The 16,495-nt window shown below is 48.0% G+C and overlaps 1 protein-coding gene across 1 annotated transcript; it reads right to left on the bottom strand.

The window, feature by feature from the left end:
* Positions 1–3,545: 3,545 nt before the first annotated feature.
* Positions 3,546–15,388, bottom strand: LOC128721900 (organic cation transporter protein). Its single transcript, XM_053815702.1, has 4 exons — positions 15,316–15,388; positions 5,299–5,668; positions 5,078–5,221; positions 3,546–4,998 (listed from the first exon to the last, which is right to left on the bottom strand). The coding sequence occupies exons 1-4, from the start codon at positions 15,386–15,388 to the stop codon at positions 3,981–3,983; spliced, it is 1,605 nt and encodes a 534-aa protein (XP_053671677.1). The 3' UTR covers positions 3,546–3,980.
* Between the last annotated feature and the right edge of the window lie 1,107 nt (positions 15,389–16,495).

The following is a 16,495-nucleotide window of genomic DNA, read 5'->3' as shown; positions in this document are numbered from 1 at the left end:
CCTTCAATGGGCTTGCATCGGAAAGGGAATGGGGGCCACTCCACAACCTAGCACCAGAACCGACCCCAACCCTTATTGTCCTCGCGTCAGATATCACAGGCGTTCTCACAGCACTTCAACCTGTGTGTGTGGGGTGGGAGGGTTCGCGATTTGGGGTGTGCCCTTCACTGCGCAGCGGATGTTATCATCATGGAAGGTGGGGCACGTAGAGTGCAATGTTCAGTTCAGCCCGACGAAGCGAACCGCTCGAACTGTTAACAGTTCTGAGTGCTTTGACATTGCCGTTGTTAAGCTAATCAGTGACTGTGTATGATGATTTTTGCCTCAGTCTCTCTCTTTCTCTCTCTCTCTCTCTACTCCTTTGTAATGTGTTTGTTTTTTTTTTCTTCTCTCTATTGTGTTAGAAGCCTCCTATTGACACCCTTCGCCGCAAAACAATTGCATACATGGGGTTGATTGGTGGGCCATCAAAACACCTCCAAACGGAGTACGGTTTTTATGATTCATCTCGCCCACGGAACCCGCTACCGGGGTTTTGTGTTCCAGCACCAAAATCGCTGCCGTTTTTCGGGCGGAAGTGAAACACCAAAAATGGCAGCATCGGGGTTGTGCTTTATTACTATTTTGTTCCACTGCCCTGTACGGAAACGCTCGATCGAGTGGTGTTCACGGTCCTGTTGATTCTGCGCCTGCTAGCAAGTACATCGTAGCAGGCGCGTTTGTGACGTGCCAACAACCGCAACCGAGCGAGTGCCAAGTGAACCAATTAATTAGTGATAATTGGATTCATTTGACAGATGCATCTCGCTCGCACGCGTGATAACGCCGTAAAAAGGAAGACCGGAGTTTCGAGTTGTCTCGTCCCTATCCGTCAATCGGCTTGGCACGAGGATGCCAACCGGCTTGGGGAATCGTATGGCATCCAAATCGTGACATTGTATTTTCACTGACATTCGCACGATGGCACGAATTGGATGCGGTGGCGTTCGATCGCACAGCACACCATGAGGTCGCCGGTTCAGGTGACACTTGTCAAATCGCGTAACCCAGGTGAACCGGCTGTTTACCGTGGCGTTGCTAATTCATTAGCCAAAACAATGGAAACACACGCGCGCGCACAAACACCTCGAACACGATACGGGGCAGATTTTCACGAGCGCTCCGACAAGCGATACCTTCCGCGAGGAACTATATTCCGGCGAGCACCGAACCGACCGAGAGACTGATCTGAACTCTCTCCCACATCTTCGCGCACTCGATAACGCGGTCGATGCGGTCGCGATCGAGTCGAACGTTTGCGTCCTGCTCACGCCAAGGCGCGCCGCATTCGGACGGATGCTGCCCACGGGTGCGAGGATCATTTCCGCTGCCGGTGTGGTGGTGCAGCCGATAGTACCTGCGAGTGCGGTGCATCGACAGTGCGAGTGCGAGGAGCTTAGTGCCGCCTCGCACCTGTCCTTTCGCGATCGCGATCGTTCCGTTTACAGGCGCGAGTCGTTTGATCGGTAGCGCGATGTGCCGTGTAAAACCGTGTCCTCTTCGAAACGATCGCCGCCTGGTTGTGGGCCCGTTGTCGAAGTTGATTTATGGACGCTTAGCGCGGCCTCTCGGAACGAGCGAAACGATCGTAATTTATTCCCGCCTGAGGGAGCGAATTAACCAAAAAAAAGGAGCTCCATGTGTGGAGCTGTGTGGTTTTGAATAAAGCTTTTGTCTTGTCTGTTCGCGTCATTTTTTGGGGTTTTGTTGCACACGTCCTTTCTTTGTTCGCGTCTGCACGCGATATCCTGCTGCAAGCCGCAGGAATGCGGCGATCCAATCGGTGATTTTGTTTTTGTTTTTAAATTACGATACAACAAGGAAAGGGGGGCTTTTTTTGTAGCCGAAATAGCTGTTCGCTCAATTTTGGGTGTTTCAGTCATTCCGTCGGCAAAACCTTCAAAGTAATGCAAACATGATAAGACAACATCTGCTCATTTGGAAACATTGATCGGGGCTTAATTATTCAAACATCATTTAATAGGGCAAGGTGCGCGGTTGAGAGTCTTCAACCTAAGTGCTATTTCCGTTAACGCCGTCATTACACTTCACATTTGAGGCTGCTGTTGCTAGTTGGGTGAATTATTAATCGAACGTTTCGACTGATCGGCACGGCATTCATTTGAAGAAGTACCCCAGTTTGAAACTCCACTCAAGTGTTGTTACTACCACAGGATTGAAGACAACTGGAGTCCTGCGTTTTGCAAAAAATATCAGAATTGCACGCATAGAGGAATATTTCGAAAGGACCTTAAGAGAGAATTCATCAACAGCATAACCACAGAGGATAATGAAGCTACAGCCATGCTTGCTTGCGTTCAAGGATCCATGATGCACTTGAGTTTATTGTGCTGCAGCTCGTAAACTAAAACGAACCCTCCGTTGTATCGAGCCAACAGGTGAGTAGAAATTATTACTATTCCAGTGCAGTCATCCAAGCACCCAGAAGTGTCCTTAACGGATCGATGTAGATTGGTTTGGAGCTATTTTTAACCACAAATCAACACCAACGTCGTTTGCTGCTCGAGTACGATGGAGCAGCCGGGCTGAAAATGGAGGAAGGAAACGCAATCGAAGAAGGCACTTGTACGGCAAACTTTAGAGATTACGAGTGAAACGGACGTGCCAGGAAAGCTCTTCAAGTGTGGAAACAATCGTAACGAGAAGCACCATGAGGCGTTTCGATTGATTGTTGATAAGTGCATTGCCTGAGCTCCCGAAGGTCTATTGGCTGGAAAGATTGTGAGATTGCTTTGTGTTTGATCCGAATGTACGATTGTGTTTCACGTGAAAATGCATTACGCTATCTTTACCCACCGTAGGGACGAATATGAAAAGTGGAATAAATAAAAATTTACTATTATAATTAAATACACCACTGTGTGTTTCATGCATCACAAATAGGCTACTTTCAGGCGTTGTTGGAGATGGATTTTCGCCCTGATTTTAAACAACTGCGGATGCTTTCTGGTTACTGATTCTGGTATGCATTAGGTGGAAAATACATTGGGATAAAATCTACATATATATTAGTAATAATAAATAACATTATTACGTGATCTTTGGTCACAATCATGAGTCGGAATAATTGCCAAATATATTGCAATATAATTGTTGAGCTGCACATGTTACATGTTCTCGATTATTAGCAGTTAAAAGTTCAACAAAAACGAACTAAAATTGAGCAAAAACATGAAAGAGCTAAAGATATTGCAAAAAGAATTAACTGCCTAGAAAAAGACCTGCAAAGCAGTTCATGGTCAACATGACTGAACCATTACTTCTCCGCTATAAGAACGTGGTCTTACTTTATTACCATGTTGACAATGAACCATTAACCGAAAAATTACATATTCAATCATAGAAAACCCGCAAAAAGCAATAAAATTCTCAAATACACATTTCCCGTATGGCAATATAATACCTCATCTTTGTACATCGGATTCATCTTTCGGAACTAATCGATAAAATAAAGCTTAACAACGACACCATGCGCTGTCTTGGTTGTTGATTGGACTAAGTTTATTTATCACGCTATGAATAGCTACTAACTTGCCACCATCGGTGGATGCTACTGAGCTATAATCTACCACTACTCACTGTCACAGAGGCGGCCACGTTTTCCGAGCACGGTTTGTTCATCGGCGAAACGAAAATCTTGCCCACTACTTACACATGTAGAGTAAAAGGTAAAATAAAATATACATCAATGTGCCCTGACGCTCTGCCTGGCAGTTGCTCCACATGGAGGACGTTTTCCGTTCCCTGTAAGGCTCGGGGCGGACACATAGTGCCGTCCGGTAGGCTAGCGACGCCCTTCGATCGTGCCCTTTACCGCAAAGCGACATTCCTGGAGGCAGGAACAGATCGAACACTAAACTAGAAATGCTAACACAAGTTCGGAATCCTGCTGCGCCGAAGGATCCTCAGAACAGGTCATGCTAATGCTTGCCGTTCTCCACACCGGCCACCGTTCCGTTTGTGCCCACCGTTCCCGAGCAGCGTTTGCCAAAGTTCTCACCATCCTCGAGGGTTTCCGGAAGTGGGTGGCCCTGAGTTTCCGGCAAGAAGAACACACACAACGCTCCGAGCAACGGAACCAGACCGAAAATGCACGGTGGCAGCCAGTACGCGATGGAGCCCATTCCAGCCACAAAGGGTGCGATCATCGAACCAAATCGGGCTATCATAGAAGCGGTTCCGATGCCAACATTTCGCACGACAGTCGGGAACAGCTCACCGGCATAAAGGTACACGGTCGGGAAGCTGATGCTCATGCCGATGAGTCCAACAGACGCCAGCCCAACGTTGAGTGTGCTGGCCGTGCTCGGTACGAACGCGATCGCCAACATCGAGATCCCAGCCAGCGTGTTGGAGAAAATCAGCGTCTTCTTACGGCCGTACGCCTTCATCATGTGAATGCACAGCAGCGTACCAGGCAACTCGAGTGCGGCACTAATCGCAACGTTCGTATAAATGTCACCACCGGCATGTCCAATGTACTGAGCCACACCGAAAAACGCCAACCCACAAACGAACCAGTTGAAACACATGTAAAGCGTTTTAGCGCGCATGTTAGGCGTGCGGAACAGATCGAGCACGTTGCCTTTGGAAGCGGATGCGGACGCGTTACGAGACTTTTCCCGCGCGTACTGCTCGATGTCGGCACGGATCGTGTCCGTCTGGAGGTTGTTGCGCTTGGCCGCGGTCTCCAACACCGACACTGCGCCATCCAGATTGCCAGACGTGAACAGATAACGGGGCGATTCCGGCACCAGCCAATAGTAGGACAACATCAGCACGGAGAATATCGAGAGCGCGAACTGAAGATCACGCCATTCGCGCAGGAAGTACGCAAAGCCGGCCAGTGTCAGGTGACCCAAGTTGAACGGGATCTGGTACAGCACGGAGAACAGCTCGCGCCATTTGGGGCCAATGATTTCCATCACCAGGACGAAGCTGCACGTAGGATGAGCGAAAGAAAAACAGCGATTGGTAATGCGTTTCCACAAACTCTGGATGATCTGCGAACACTCACCTGGTCACCATAGTACCACCGGTGGCGACAGCTGTCAGGAAACGGAGTACTACGAACACCCAAAAGTTACCGATGACGGCAGCACCGACACCGGAAGCTAGCTGAATGATGACCGCTATCACCAGTGGAGGTCTTCGGCCATACCTGCACGATGGAGAGCCAAAATGTGCATAAATGAAAAGCCACAAATAACCGATGGACGACGAACACCTCGTACTTACTTGTCAGCGAGCGAACCAAAGAGAACACCTCCAACAAGGATGCCAAACATGAAGATGGTTTGTGACAGCTTTACCAGGTTAGCGTTGGCACACACGAGATCCCACTCGCTCGTGATGGTCGTAAGGAACGTGCTGTTATCGTAGCTCCAGCTCGTACAAGCTTTGTCACATTTATCCAGCGCCGGATCCGAGGCACACGTGTAGTTGACGGTTGGTCCCAGGAAGATGATGCTCATCTGATGCCAAGCGACCGGGAACTTGAGCGGGAACACGACGGCACAGACAAGGATGTGCCACCAGCCGAGTTGACCCATCGCCCGCTGGATCGGGTCGAGATTCCATTTTCTGTCCGATTCCGTACCTGCCGTCACTGGGGAAGAGGACAACCGAAAGGAAAACAGCTTTATTGAGAGGAGCTCTAAAAGCCCGTGGATTGCAGCTCGGGTGGCATGTGCTGCCGGTGAGTGTGCAGTTAATCATCAATAATGGTTAGTGTGATGAAGTCACCAGCTTTGATAGGTGCCCGTCCACATTCTAATCGATTGTTCAGCTTGGCGAGGAAAACGTCTATTATTCGTTCCAACGTTGCAGTTTCGTGCTACTGCTGCTGGTGATGGCAAGGTCACCGGATTGAACGGTTAGATGTGTCCACATCAACAACAAGCACGCGCTGTTTACGAACCCCGCAAGCACATCGTTCCTTTCGATATTTAGATGGACCCTCTACAGCATACGCTTCTTGATGGGTTTTATTGATTGCGAGCTCCGAAATATCACACAATTTATTAGCTCATCAACTACACCCCAATACGATGACGATCCTGTTACCAAAATAGAGTTAGCTGCATGGTTTTGCGTCGCTGGCGGCAAATCAAGCAATTGATTCCAATTCCGAGGCTCGTCTTTTACAGCGAATGCCATGGTCAAGTTTAGCGGGCCTATTCCAGCTTTAGTTTGCACTTCCACGCGAGCCAAAAATGTGCCATCTTTCGCGTTCTTTAACGTTAAGATTCATAACGAACGCCCAAAAAAGCGACAAGAGAATCCACAAAAGATGCTGAGGGTGAATGAACGAAACTGGTTGGAAGGCCGATAGAATTGCAAAACCCTACTGCAGGAATAAAAATCCATATCAAATGACACCGTGCCGGTTGGTTGGTGAAATTTATGCCTGAATGCGAATTCGAGGGTATGTCGACATTCGCGTTTCAGTACGAGCCACCTTTCTGCTGAGGCTCCAAATGACTTCCATGTCCATCCGTTGTCTTTCGAGACGGAGAACAAAGACTACACGATGAAGTTTGTTGATTGGAGACGAAAAAAGGCCAGCGGCGGGACATTTTATGTTCGAAAAAGTTTGCACCTGCATTTAGCACCTCCATTTTAGAAGTTCCCCTGAGCTCCTGTTTCACGAGGTGTCATGCGCGAAGGTCATTCAGTATGCGATCGCTGCAAGATGGCCCTCAAATTCTGGGACTCGAAAACCATTTTGGGGCTCGAAAGATCAACTGGTTGGATGTAAAAAGCCTCAACGTCCTCTAATATCTTAACGATAGAAAATGCCTCACAGATCGCTACATCCCGAGATGGCGAACATTTCCCGCCAATTGCTTCTACATTCCACCGTAAAATAGTGAGTCTGGAATAAACAACAATTTGAGGGCTTCCTCGCGGGGAGTTTGCAGTAATCATTGATAGCCGGTTGCCTTCTCGTGGCACGGAAAGTGCTAATATGTTCACCAACCAAATCAACCCTCCGGATAGCCACGATCATTTGCCAGATCTCACCGACGGTTGGTTCCACCAAAAGCCCACCGAAACATGTTGAGTCACGCGAACGTACCACTCAATTCCGCAGCCACTAGAGCACCCAGGAAGCACGGTGGAATAGTACAGTTTTGTGCAATCCATCATCAATCACCTCCGATCACCGGTTGGTTGCAAATTGCCTCGACAAACAGGCGCGATGGAATGGTTTGTTGCTTTCACCACACGAAGTACGCTAACGACACGCTTCAAGGCGTCCGGTTATTTTACCGGATTTTCAAACCTCACCACACGGGAACACATACACAGGTTGACACAGTTGCCCGGAAAAGGACCACGTAATGTGGTCAATATTTTCCGCATTCCTCCATCACTTCCACAGCCGGGCGTTTTCCAGCAGCCGCTCCAATTCGACACCCGATGGGCCAATTGGGAAGATATTCTTACGTAATGGAATTATGCTGCCCAAAAATTGACCACGAAATGAAGCATTTCCACACCGTTTGCGAGCTTACATCAACCGGCCCCTTTCGGGTGCACCAAAAAGGAAATCGAATTTGGTTTTTATTTTGAGAAAAAGTAACCAAAAATCGATTACCTTTTGCAGTTTTAATATATATCTTTTAATTCTTCTCATCTCGCTTTCGATCGCTTACTGTCCGATCGCCCGACGTTCGCTTGTGGTGCTTTTGCTTACACATTTTTCATTCGTTTCTCTTTTGCCGGGCCCTTCGTAACCGTGGCAGAAATACGACAAGCATGCAAAATGCACGTGTCACATAAATCGCGTACAAGACAGCACTACAAAGCGAAATCAATACCACCCCTGTGGTTTGGCAGCGCAGATGAAAGCGAAAAAAAGGGTGGCATAAAACCACCGAAACTCGCACCGTTGACCTCACGACCTGCTGACACGTGCCGACAGGGAGATTAATTTAAATTAAAATGCCGGTGCCGGTTTTTGTTGGGCACCATTTACACGCCATTTAAACGTGGTTGGTACAAAACCGATTCCCCATTCGACCTGACGGTTACGCACGCGGTCAAGATCATACGCAGCGATGAACGCTACCTCGATGCGGGAAAAAAGGGGTAAATGCCACGATCAAGACGAACGCGCACGGGTGTATGGCGTGCAACAATTCGAGGTGCCTGTTTCCATCGACTCGCTATTGAATTTACCCCAAAACAAACCCGCCAAAGCGAGCCTTCACACGGCACGAGAGAGGAACAAAAAAAAAACGCAGCATGCTCCTTGACCCGTTTCCGGCGTGTTTGAAAATCCATCGCCGCCTACAGGGTGCACGTTTCTCAACGGTTTTTGGCAGCCGATTCGGTGACAACATCACCATACGCGCCTGGCCGTTGCATATATGAATGCGTAATCGAAAAGAAAAAAAAATCTTACGCGCCTTTGGCTCCGGGGTAAATTGTGCCAAATATAAAATCGTTCGCGTTTTTGGGGGAGGAACCCACATTGGGTTGCGTTTTGTGCGATCAACCGTCCGTCACGCACGAAGAAAGCGCTTTTCTTATCCTCCTCGACGAACCCATCATACAATCTGGATCTCGGTGAACCGCACTTCAACGCTTTCTGCTCAGGTGCGGGCCCTATCGGGTGATGGGAAAGTTTTGTGCTGTACCTTGCGAGCTTTCCCGACCGAAACGGAAACGGTTCGCGCATATATACATCGATCTGTTCGATCGTGAATGCGGGAATGCGAGGTTGCGAGGTTGGCTTGCTCACCCAATGCTAACAAAACGGTTTCGTTTGCAATCGATTAGGCGACTTTCTCGCGCACATCAGTTGCTCGCTGAGCGTCGTTAGAGCGCTCGTTTGTGCTGTTTGTTTTTTTGGTGTGTGAAATGAAACAACCCAGACACGCTGATCAGCTGAAGTTGGGTCGCTCTTTATGAATGAAGCAATGTCGCTATAAAAAGAGCAAATAAAAAAAACCCACCACACACGAGCGCACGTGGTGGAAAATGAGAGCCGTGCCAGGGCTGCAGGCCCGAGATGGCTGCTAATGATTACTGTGCAAACAAATCGGTGACATTCCTCAGCTGGACGATCAAAACTAGCCGAGACCATCTCGAGCTGAACCGTCCCGAGCGGATGATTGATGAGGGAAAACTACCCCGACGGTGGTAGAGCGCTTGTGGGAAGTTTTCGCGTGACGCCAGCACCGGGGTTTTCATGCCACATTTCCACAAAAGCGAAACGCAACATATCGACCCTGATCTGACGTCAAAACGTGCCCTCTCTCAGGAATCGGACGTCTGGGTGGGAAACATCACCCATCGACCGGTAAATGGCAAACAAATCACCCAACACCCGGCACAAGTAGGGGCAGTGGTTCACTTTTCACCAATCGATCGCAACCAACCCGCGGGTTTGGTGTTAAAATGGCCACATTACCAGCAAACGTCCGGGTCGATTTTTGCCTCAAATTCCGTATTCCGTTCCCACGTCAAGCAAAAACACGCCGACGCGAGCGCTCTGGCGTAGATTTGCGTGCGTAAGAAACATCTCGCGCATCTCGCGGATTTGTTCGAAATAGCGCCTTGCGGTATTGTTTATTTGTTCGCCCTCGCATCCGGTCGGCGTTTGTCTGGCCTCGATCGAACCACCCTGGTCAGTTTTCCACACGCCTTTCCCACTCACGGGATCAACTGCTTGATTTCTACGAACCACACCCGAACGAACGTTTCGCTTAACGTGACTTACGCAAAACCGTCTCGTGTTGCGATTTTTTTGCTCCTCGCTGGTTTTTTTTCTTTCTTTCTAAAACGCTTTATTTTTGGATCCCGCGGACGGGCCCCCGGGGTCGAACGCGCAGCCACGACCCTGAGACCGTTTCGGACAGGGGGTTGCTTTTTTCTTTTGGTGCTGAAACCAACCGCCAACGACGTCAACACATGTGCCCCGGCTCACTGGTTGCCGCTCCTGGGAACCTTGGCAATGGAATCCGGTGCCGGTTCCATGCCGTTGGATGTACGAAATACATCTGTTAATGCAGATTTTTGTTTTAACCGTCTCTGCCCGTTACCCATCACATCGTGTGCTCGCGATGTGCTAGCGATGCTTTGGTTCGGAGGCAAAAATAACGTGCCCAACCGTTAAATATGTTCCGCATGTATTTACATTCATCCATTCGTTTATCGCTGTCCTCCGACCGCGGGGCCGTGTGTCACGGCGTGTCCGTTGGGGGGCACAATCAAGCACCACAAAAATCAATTCCCTCTGGTCTGTGGGGGTCAAATGCAACCGAGCTGGAGGGGAAAAAAGGGACAAAGCGGCAATGAACGGTCCGGTCGATGGACCTCGGAACCTGCGGTGGAAGCGACTGATCGTGCTGGCAATCGCAACCTAATCTCTATTCGGGTCAAGAGTAACGAGTTTTGGTCAGCACGGTGCAGATGATTGCAGTTAAATAATTACACAAAACCCAGCCACCCGTCGGTTTGTGGTGAAACCGACAAAAAAAACTGTGAATTTGTACTTTTCTTACATACGCAACTGTGAGCTCCATCGAATGCAACGGTTTGGGGAACTTACTTTTCATTTTCGCTACCCACACGTGGTCTTTGCTCTCGTGGGTTGGGGAGGGCCTCTGAACCGTTCACCTAAACCGTCCGGTAATTGTGAAGCACTTGCACTTTTTAGTGAGGAATGCCGTCGAATGGAGGCTACTTGTTCAATGTACACTCGTGCAGTCCGCAAAATTCGCAAATTTTCCTCTCACAACTGCACCACTCGCGCTCGAAAATAAGCAAGCGACCTTCACGAGAGAAAAAAAAAACCGTTCGCTTCGCTGGCACTTTTCGCGGGCGACTTTCCACACGGGAGGGCGTTACACCAGCAGCTGCGTTACTTCCCTCGCGGGTGAAAAATGATGCAGCGAAAATGGATCAGATTTGATCGTGCACGCGCACGCTCCAATCACTGCTGATCCGGTACACGCCGGTATGGAGGCCAAAACGTTCGCGTTGCTGATCCGCGATCGTGCGCCACACTGACCACGATCGGTTTGTTTACGAACGGTTTTATACGCCTCCCAGCTCTGGGTGGGCTCGGCACATTCGGGAATTCCCCCCATGTGGAGCAGTGCGTTAGCGTGGGGTAAGACACAGTGTGTGTGTGTGAGAGAGAGAGAAAGAGCCATCGTCGATCGTGGATAAACCGAAAACCGAAACTCACGACTCGCGATCTCTCAGCAGCGATGGGCAAAGCCAGAGAACTGCGCTGAGATGCGTTGAAAGCCGGCTTCAGGGTTTCTCAAACGATCGCCGATCTGAGGGGCGCAATAATTAAATTTTTTATAAGACAAAACAAATCTTTAAGCCACATGGCACGATGTTCTAAACGCTTCCTGCAGCAAGTCAACCGGAAAGTGGGTTTTCCACTCCCGAAAGGAGAGGGTTTTCAATCATTCAGCCAAGAAAGATCAAGCGCGATCGATGGCTTCATCTCGTGTGCAAACTGGATCCACCGATCGGGGCCGTAAACGAACAGAAAACCCGCTCACAGTTCGTAGACCGGTTCGGCAGTTCGCGCGACATTTATGCGCCTCGAGGACTGTCGATGCAAAGGGCCAGCATAAACGCACGCGTGTGGAAATTTGCTGCGGGAATTTCCCATGGGGCCGTCTCCTCTGGGGAGTTGCTGTAGCCAGCATGAATGTTTAATTACCTGTACCGGCTGGCGCAATTTTTTGACCGCTTTCCGTACGCACCAAACGTTGAAAGTCGCTTGTTTGAAGGAAACTCCAACGATTGACGGTGGGCGCGTGCTTCGGAAGTATGATCGATTAAGGGGTCACTCGCACTTATGCAACGGTTTTGATTGACGGCACGGGCCACCGAAAGGGCCGTCCGCATCTCAATTATTCTTCCCACATGAAGTGCATTTCGTTTTTTCTATTTTCGTCGTTCGTTGATCGATTCCGGATGCGGTAGATGTGCGCTTTATGTCGATCTTCACGTGCACGTGCATACGTATGAACACGCAAAATAAAAAACGTTGGATAACACGAGCAATCCGACCCAGCCCCGGTGTCGGTAGGGAGCAAGAAAGCACCGTGCCACCGGCAATTAGCTTCCATTCTTCTGCTCGTTTACAGCCAGCACAGTTGGTTTTAGTGTGGCATGCGGTTCTTATCTTATCCGGAACGAGTTAAATTACATCTAGCCATAGTTTGTGGCCGATGAAAATTGTTAACAGAAAACAAAAACATGCTCTATTACTTTATCTAGTCGGTGAAGGTCGAGAGGTAATTTGGTAAAATGCATCCAACTGAGGGGCGCAATCCATGATAGAACGCTATGCTAAAAATGCATGCAAAATCGTTCAAAATAAACACATGCGTATCTTGGGACTTTTGACTTTTAGCAAGATTTCCATTATGAACGATCATAAAACTGTGTGAAATCTTTATTGACGTAAGCATATTTGCTTTACGATTTATAGCGGCAAACAACGAAACCACAAGAAAACGCCTTTTCAGGGAATAGTATAAAACAACAGAAGAGTATACACCCATCGGCTTTAATGTAGTAATGCCAAACAATCAACTGTCGCGGAAGCACAACATCATTTTACCCGAGTCACTTTGCTAGAATGCAACGCGACCACAATCCTATCCATTACCCGATGCAGCACTTAATGATGACAATTGCGTGTGGGAATGGCTAAGTAATTGGAAAATACGGCACTCCATGCGCAACAACGTGCCCTTTCGCCTGTCTCGTGTGTGGTTTAGCGTACAGCCACGGCGAGTAGGGCAAATATTTCAAACTTCTTGAAAATTAAATGAGTTCAATTACCTTCCTCGATGTACGTATGAAGTGTCTACAATACGAGCACGACCTGTTGCGCCTTCCAAAGGGACTAGCACCCACAGTTGCCACATAAATTTCCATCGTCAAAGCCATTAATCGTCCATCGCGTCCATCACCGAGCCCCGGTAACTGGTTCCAGCCGGTTTCGAAGTACCGGAATCGTGTTCTCCCCACTACCACGTTTCTCCGCACTGTTGAATCCCTGGGTCACACGATGGGGATCTATTTTTGTGTAGAATGCGAGCCTCGGTAGTACCAGAACTAGCCGCTCTGACCGTGAAGTGAAAGGATGGTGCAAATCTGCACAAAAGCGCGAATTGACGCTGGAGAATGGACTAGGGCGTTTCGTAGAGTAGAGCCAAGGTCACGCATCATTTGGGGCCACTCTACGCCTTCCGACGGGTGAGTCAGGTGCCTTCCAAGCGAAACCGCAGCGTACAATGCGATTCATTTGCACCCCAGGGGGTCCGATATTTGAACGATCAATAAAAGATGAATCGACATAAGAAAAAAAAGGCGTGCGCTTGTCGCAGAGGTCACGTGGGGCTAGATTTTACTTCCTGAATGATTCATGGCAACTCCCACCGATGAAGCGTGCAGGATCATCCTTTCATGCGGCAGGAATTTCTCACCTTCCCTGGCTGAGCTTGCGTACACTGCTCGTTAGCGCGCTCGGTTAACATACTTTTAATTGATGGCTCGAGTGGCAAAGAATCAGCCGTTTTTGTTCATGGAGAATCCCCCATCCCAACAACCCGGGGACCTCCCGGTTTTCCCGGCAAAAACAAATGCATTAGCATTTGGGCAGGAATCGGGGACTTATAGCGGTTGAAGGTATGTTTGCTAACCATACTTTGTGGCGTCTCGTTAAACTTTCGTAATTGCTGCGTTTGACAAGGTGTGTAAATACTTGCGCTTTGAATTGACGACTCTCTACGATCGGAAGACACCTCGCGATAAATATGCGATGGAGGAAAATAATTTTTACGACTCGCCATGAGTTGAGCATCATCGCTAGTGCGCGCGTGAGATCGTAAGGGTTTTCGATTTACGTCAGATACTCAAAAGACTGTCACGAGTGAGGCAAAATTTATGTTGCTTAAAGCTAATCGATAGAATCGCAAAGATGTGCAGACGAAAGACATAGAAGATTACAGTACGGCATCAACCATATTCCTACGTGTTTACCAACAAGTATCAATGTTGATTACCATCCTTACAATTTCTTCCCGCATTGAATGCATTCCGCTACCTAACACTGTTGGTACCAAATATAAGATTCAACATCAAACAACAAAATGTGTATTTTAATAATCTCATAGTGATTTTACAGCTAATCAATAAAAAAAATAGAAACACAACTACGGATATGACATCAGCAATAAATTATGCCCTTTTGTGGATGCTCGTTAAAAAAGGTTGTAAAACACAAACTTTTTTAATTGGTCTAGGCTAGTTCTTGATATGGTCCATCATTCTTGTCCTGCAACAGTTGACCCATCAGCTCATCCATTCCATCCCTATTCTCATTTCCGTCCAGTTAAAACCCACAATTTTCCTGCATCCACTCGAGCCGGGTGCATTTTTCCCATAGAAGAATTAATTGTTGAAACCTGATAAGGCATACCCTAGCATACTCTGCAGCGCATAGTTTCGATAATTACCGCTCATATATTACACCGAAACAGCCGACTACAGGCGTCGCAATCATTAATTGGTTAAATGAAACTGTTCAACCGCCAAGAGATAAGCAACCGAATGCAACCCATCCACGTAGCACGCGTTACGAGACCGAAACTTATGCTGCTGATAACCTTCTCAATGCCCCGACGGTTGGTGTAGCGATGCAACACGTGAAAACGCTGTCGTCTTCACCCAAAATATGGTTCTACATTTGATAAGACTTTGTAGAACGGTTTGAAACGCCAAAACAGGGTTCAAATTCCAGAATAACGCATCGGTAGCATCTTCCACTGGTAAAAAATGTATTCAAAATGCACAACCAATGCGACAAGGATCATCGGAACAGCCACCCAGAACGTTTACGGAGACGATTTTTTGCTTTGCTTGTCCTCATGCGCATGGCGCCTGGCGTTAGGAAAGAGAAGAAACTACTACGTTTGACATCGATGCACCAAGCGAGCTCTTGTTTGTTTGCTGATTAGGTTTAATTTCATCGCAACGGTGCGATATGGCGTTACTACGGTCGATTTGGTTTGGCATCTGTGGGACGGCATCTTGGCATTAGAAGCACGCGTCGAGGCTAGAAAGGGAACGTGAGCGACATAAGTCATCTTCCGTTCCAGAGGCTGTGTAGTTATTATAAAAAAACAACAACCAATGCGTATCGATAGAAACTGATAAAACAATCACGTACAGTTCGCATTCGCTTGACTAGTGTTACCTTACCTGTGTCCGATTCCTCATCACGGTTCCGGTTCTGCAACTCGATTCCACGGTTTGGTTCCTTTGGTTCCGTCATTGCACTACCGACTTCACGTGTTTTAGCTATGTTGCACTAGATCCTGTCGCGGGGTTTTCCCCACTTCAACAAACACCTTAGCACACTTTCACACACTAACACACTACTTGCGATGTTGAAAGAAGAAATTCCAGCACTATCCGTCGTTTCGTCACGAGATGTTCTACCGGCACAGCGGAACGGTGAACCGCCAGTGATCAAGGTTGGCGGACAAGTGATGATACGGCCAGCTGAACAGCCAGACCAAACAGCCGAGCTTCGCCTTGTTTTCCCGGACCGTATCACCGCTCGACAGCACGAATGGAGGATAGATTTAACCGGGCGTCATCGTTGACGATTACGGCCAACGAAGTGGGAAGGCCTGCTGCGATGTCATCGCTTTTTTGTGTTTTGCAGTAAGCGAGGAAAGTTGTCTACCACACTGTGCGAAGCGAGGAAGTTGCTGCTCGCAAACCCCCTTTTGTCGTAGGGCGGGAAATGAAAATGCGTTGGCGTTCAAAAAAGGGAAAAGGAATGTGGCGCAGTTTGGTAACCCTTTAGTACCACTAGCAAATACAACAACAATCTGTTGTAGCATCAGTTACTTTTAAGTCGCGATGGCATTTCTTCAATACTATTTTAGACTACTAATTTAAACGCACTTCTTTTGTGAATATATTTTAAATTTGCACATGTTGATTGCAAAAGATCTCAAACCTGATAAAATCCTCAAATGTGTAAGCAATTTCCATGCGTTTGGTATATCTAATTAATGAAAACCTTTACTATGCTTTCGCTGCTCATTGCTGCCATTGGCAATAGTATGCCACACCGGAAACCGGAAGTAATCATATTGAATGTTCACGACCTCCCAGATGCGCTTGCTCACTTATTTAGGCCATAACGAATTGATAGCATACAGTGTGCAACCTCTAGGGTTAGCTGGAATCCACAAAGTAAAAAAATGAAGCAACGTGTTGTGTGTGTAGGAGGAAAACCAATGCGTTTTTCATTTGTGCATGTTGCGAAGCGAAATTACTGGTTTCCAAAAATCACCAGCAAACCGCACAAAAACCGGCCGGTCTGGTAGCACGCGTCGTCCCTGGTACCGGGTGTGTTCAACCGTAA

This window comes from Anopheles nili, chromosome 2 (genome assembly GCF_943737925.1).
Source record: "Anopheles nili chromosome 2, idAnoNiliSN_F5_01, whole genome shotgun sequence".
NCBI classification, from domain to species: domain Eukaryota; kingdom Metazoa; phylum Arthropoda; class Insecta; order Diptera; family Culicidae; genus Anopheles; species Anopheles nili.
Note: the sequence above shows the minus strand (reverse complement) of the source record. Positions and strands in the feature narration are given on the sequence as shown.

Coding starts and splice junctions, on each gene's coding strand:
- LOC128721900 (XM_053815702.1), bottom strand. CDS start 15,388: ATGACGGAACCAAAGGAACCAAACCGTGGAATCGAGTTGCAGAACCGG. Junction 5,669..15,315: donor TGATGAGGAATCGGACACAG/GTAAGGTAACAC, acceptor CCTCTTCCCCAG/TGACGGCAGGTACGGAATCG. Junction 5,222..5,298: donor TTTGGTTCGCTCGCTGACAA/GTAAGTACGAGG, acceptor TCCATCGTGCAG/GTATGGCCGAAGACCTCCAC.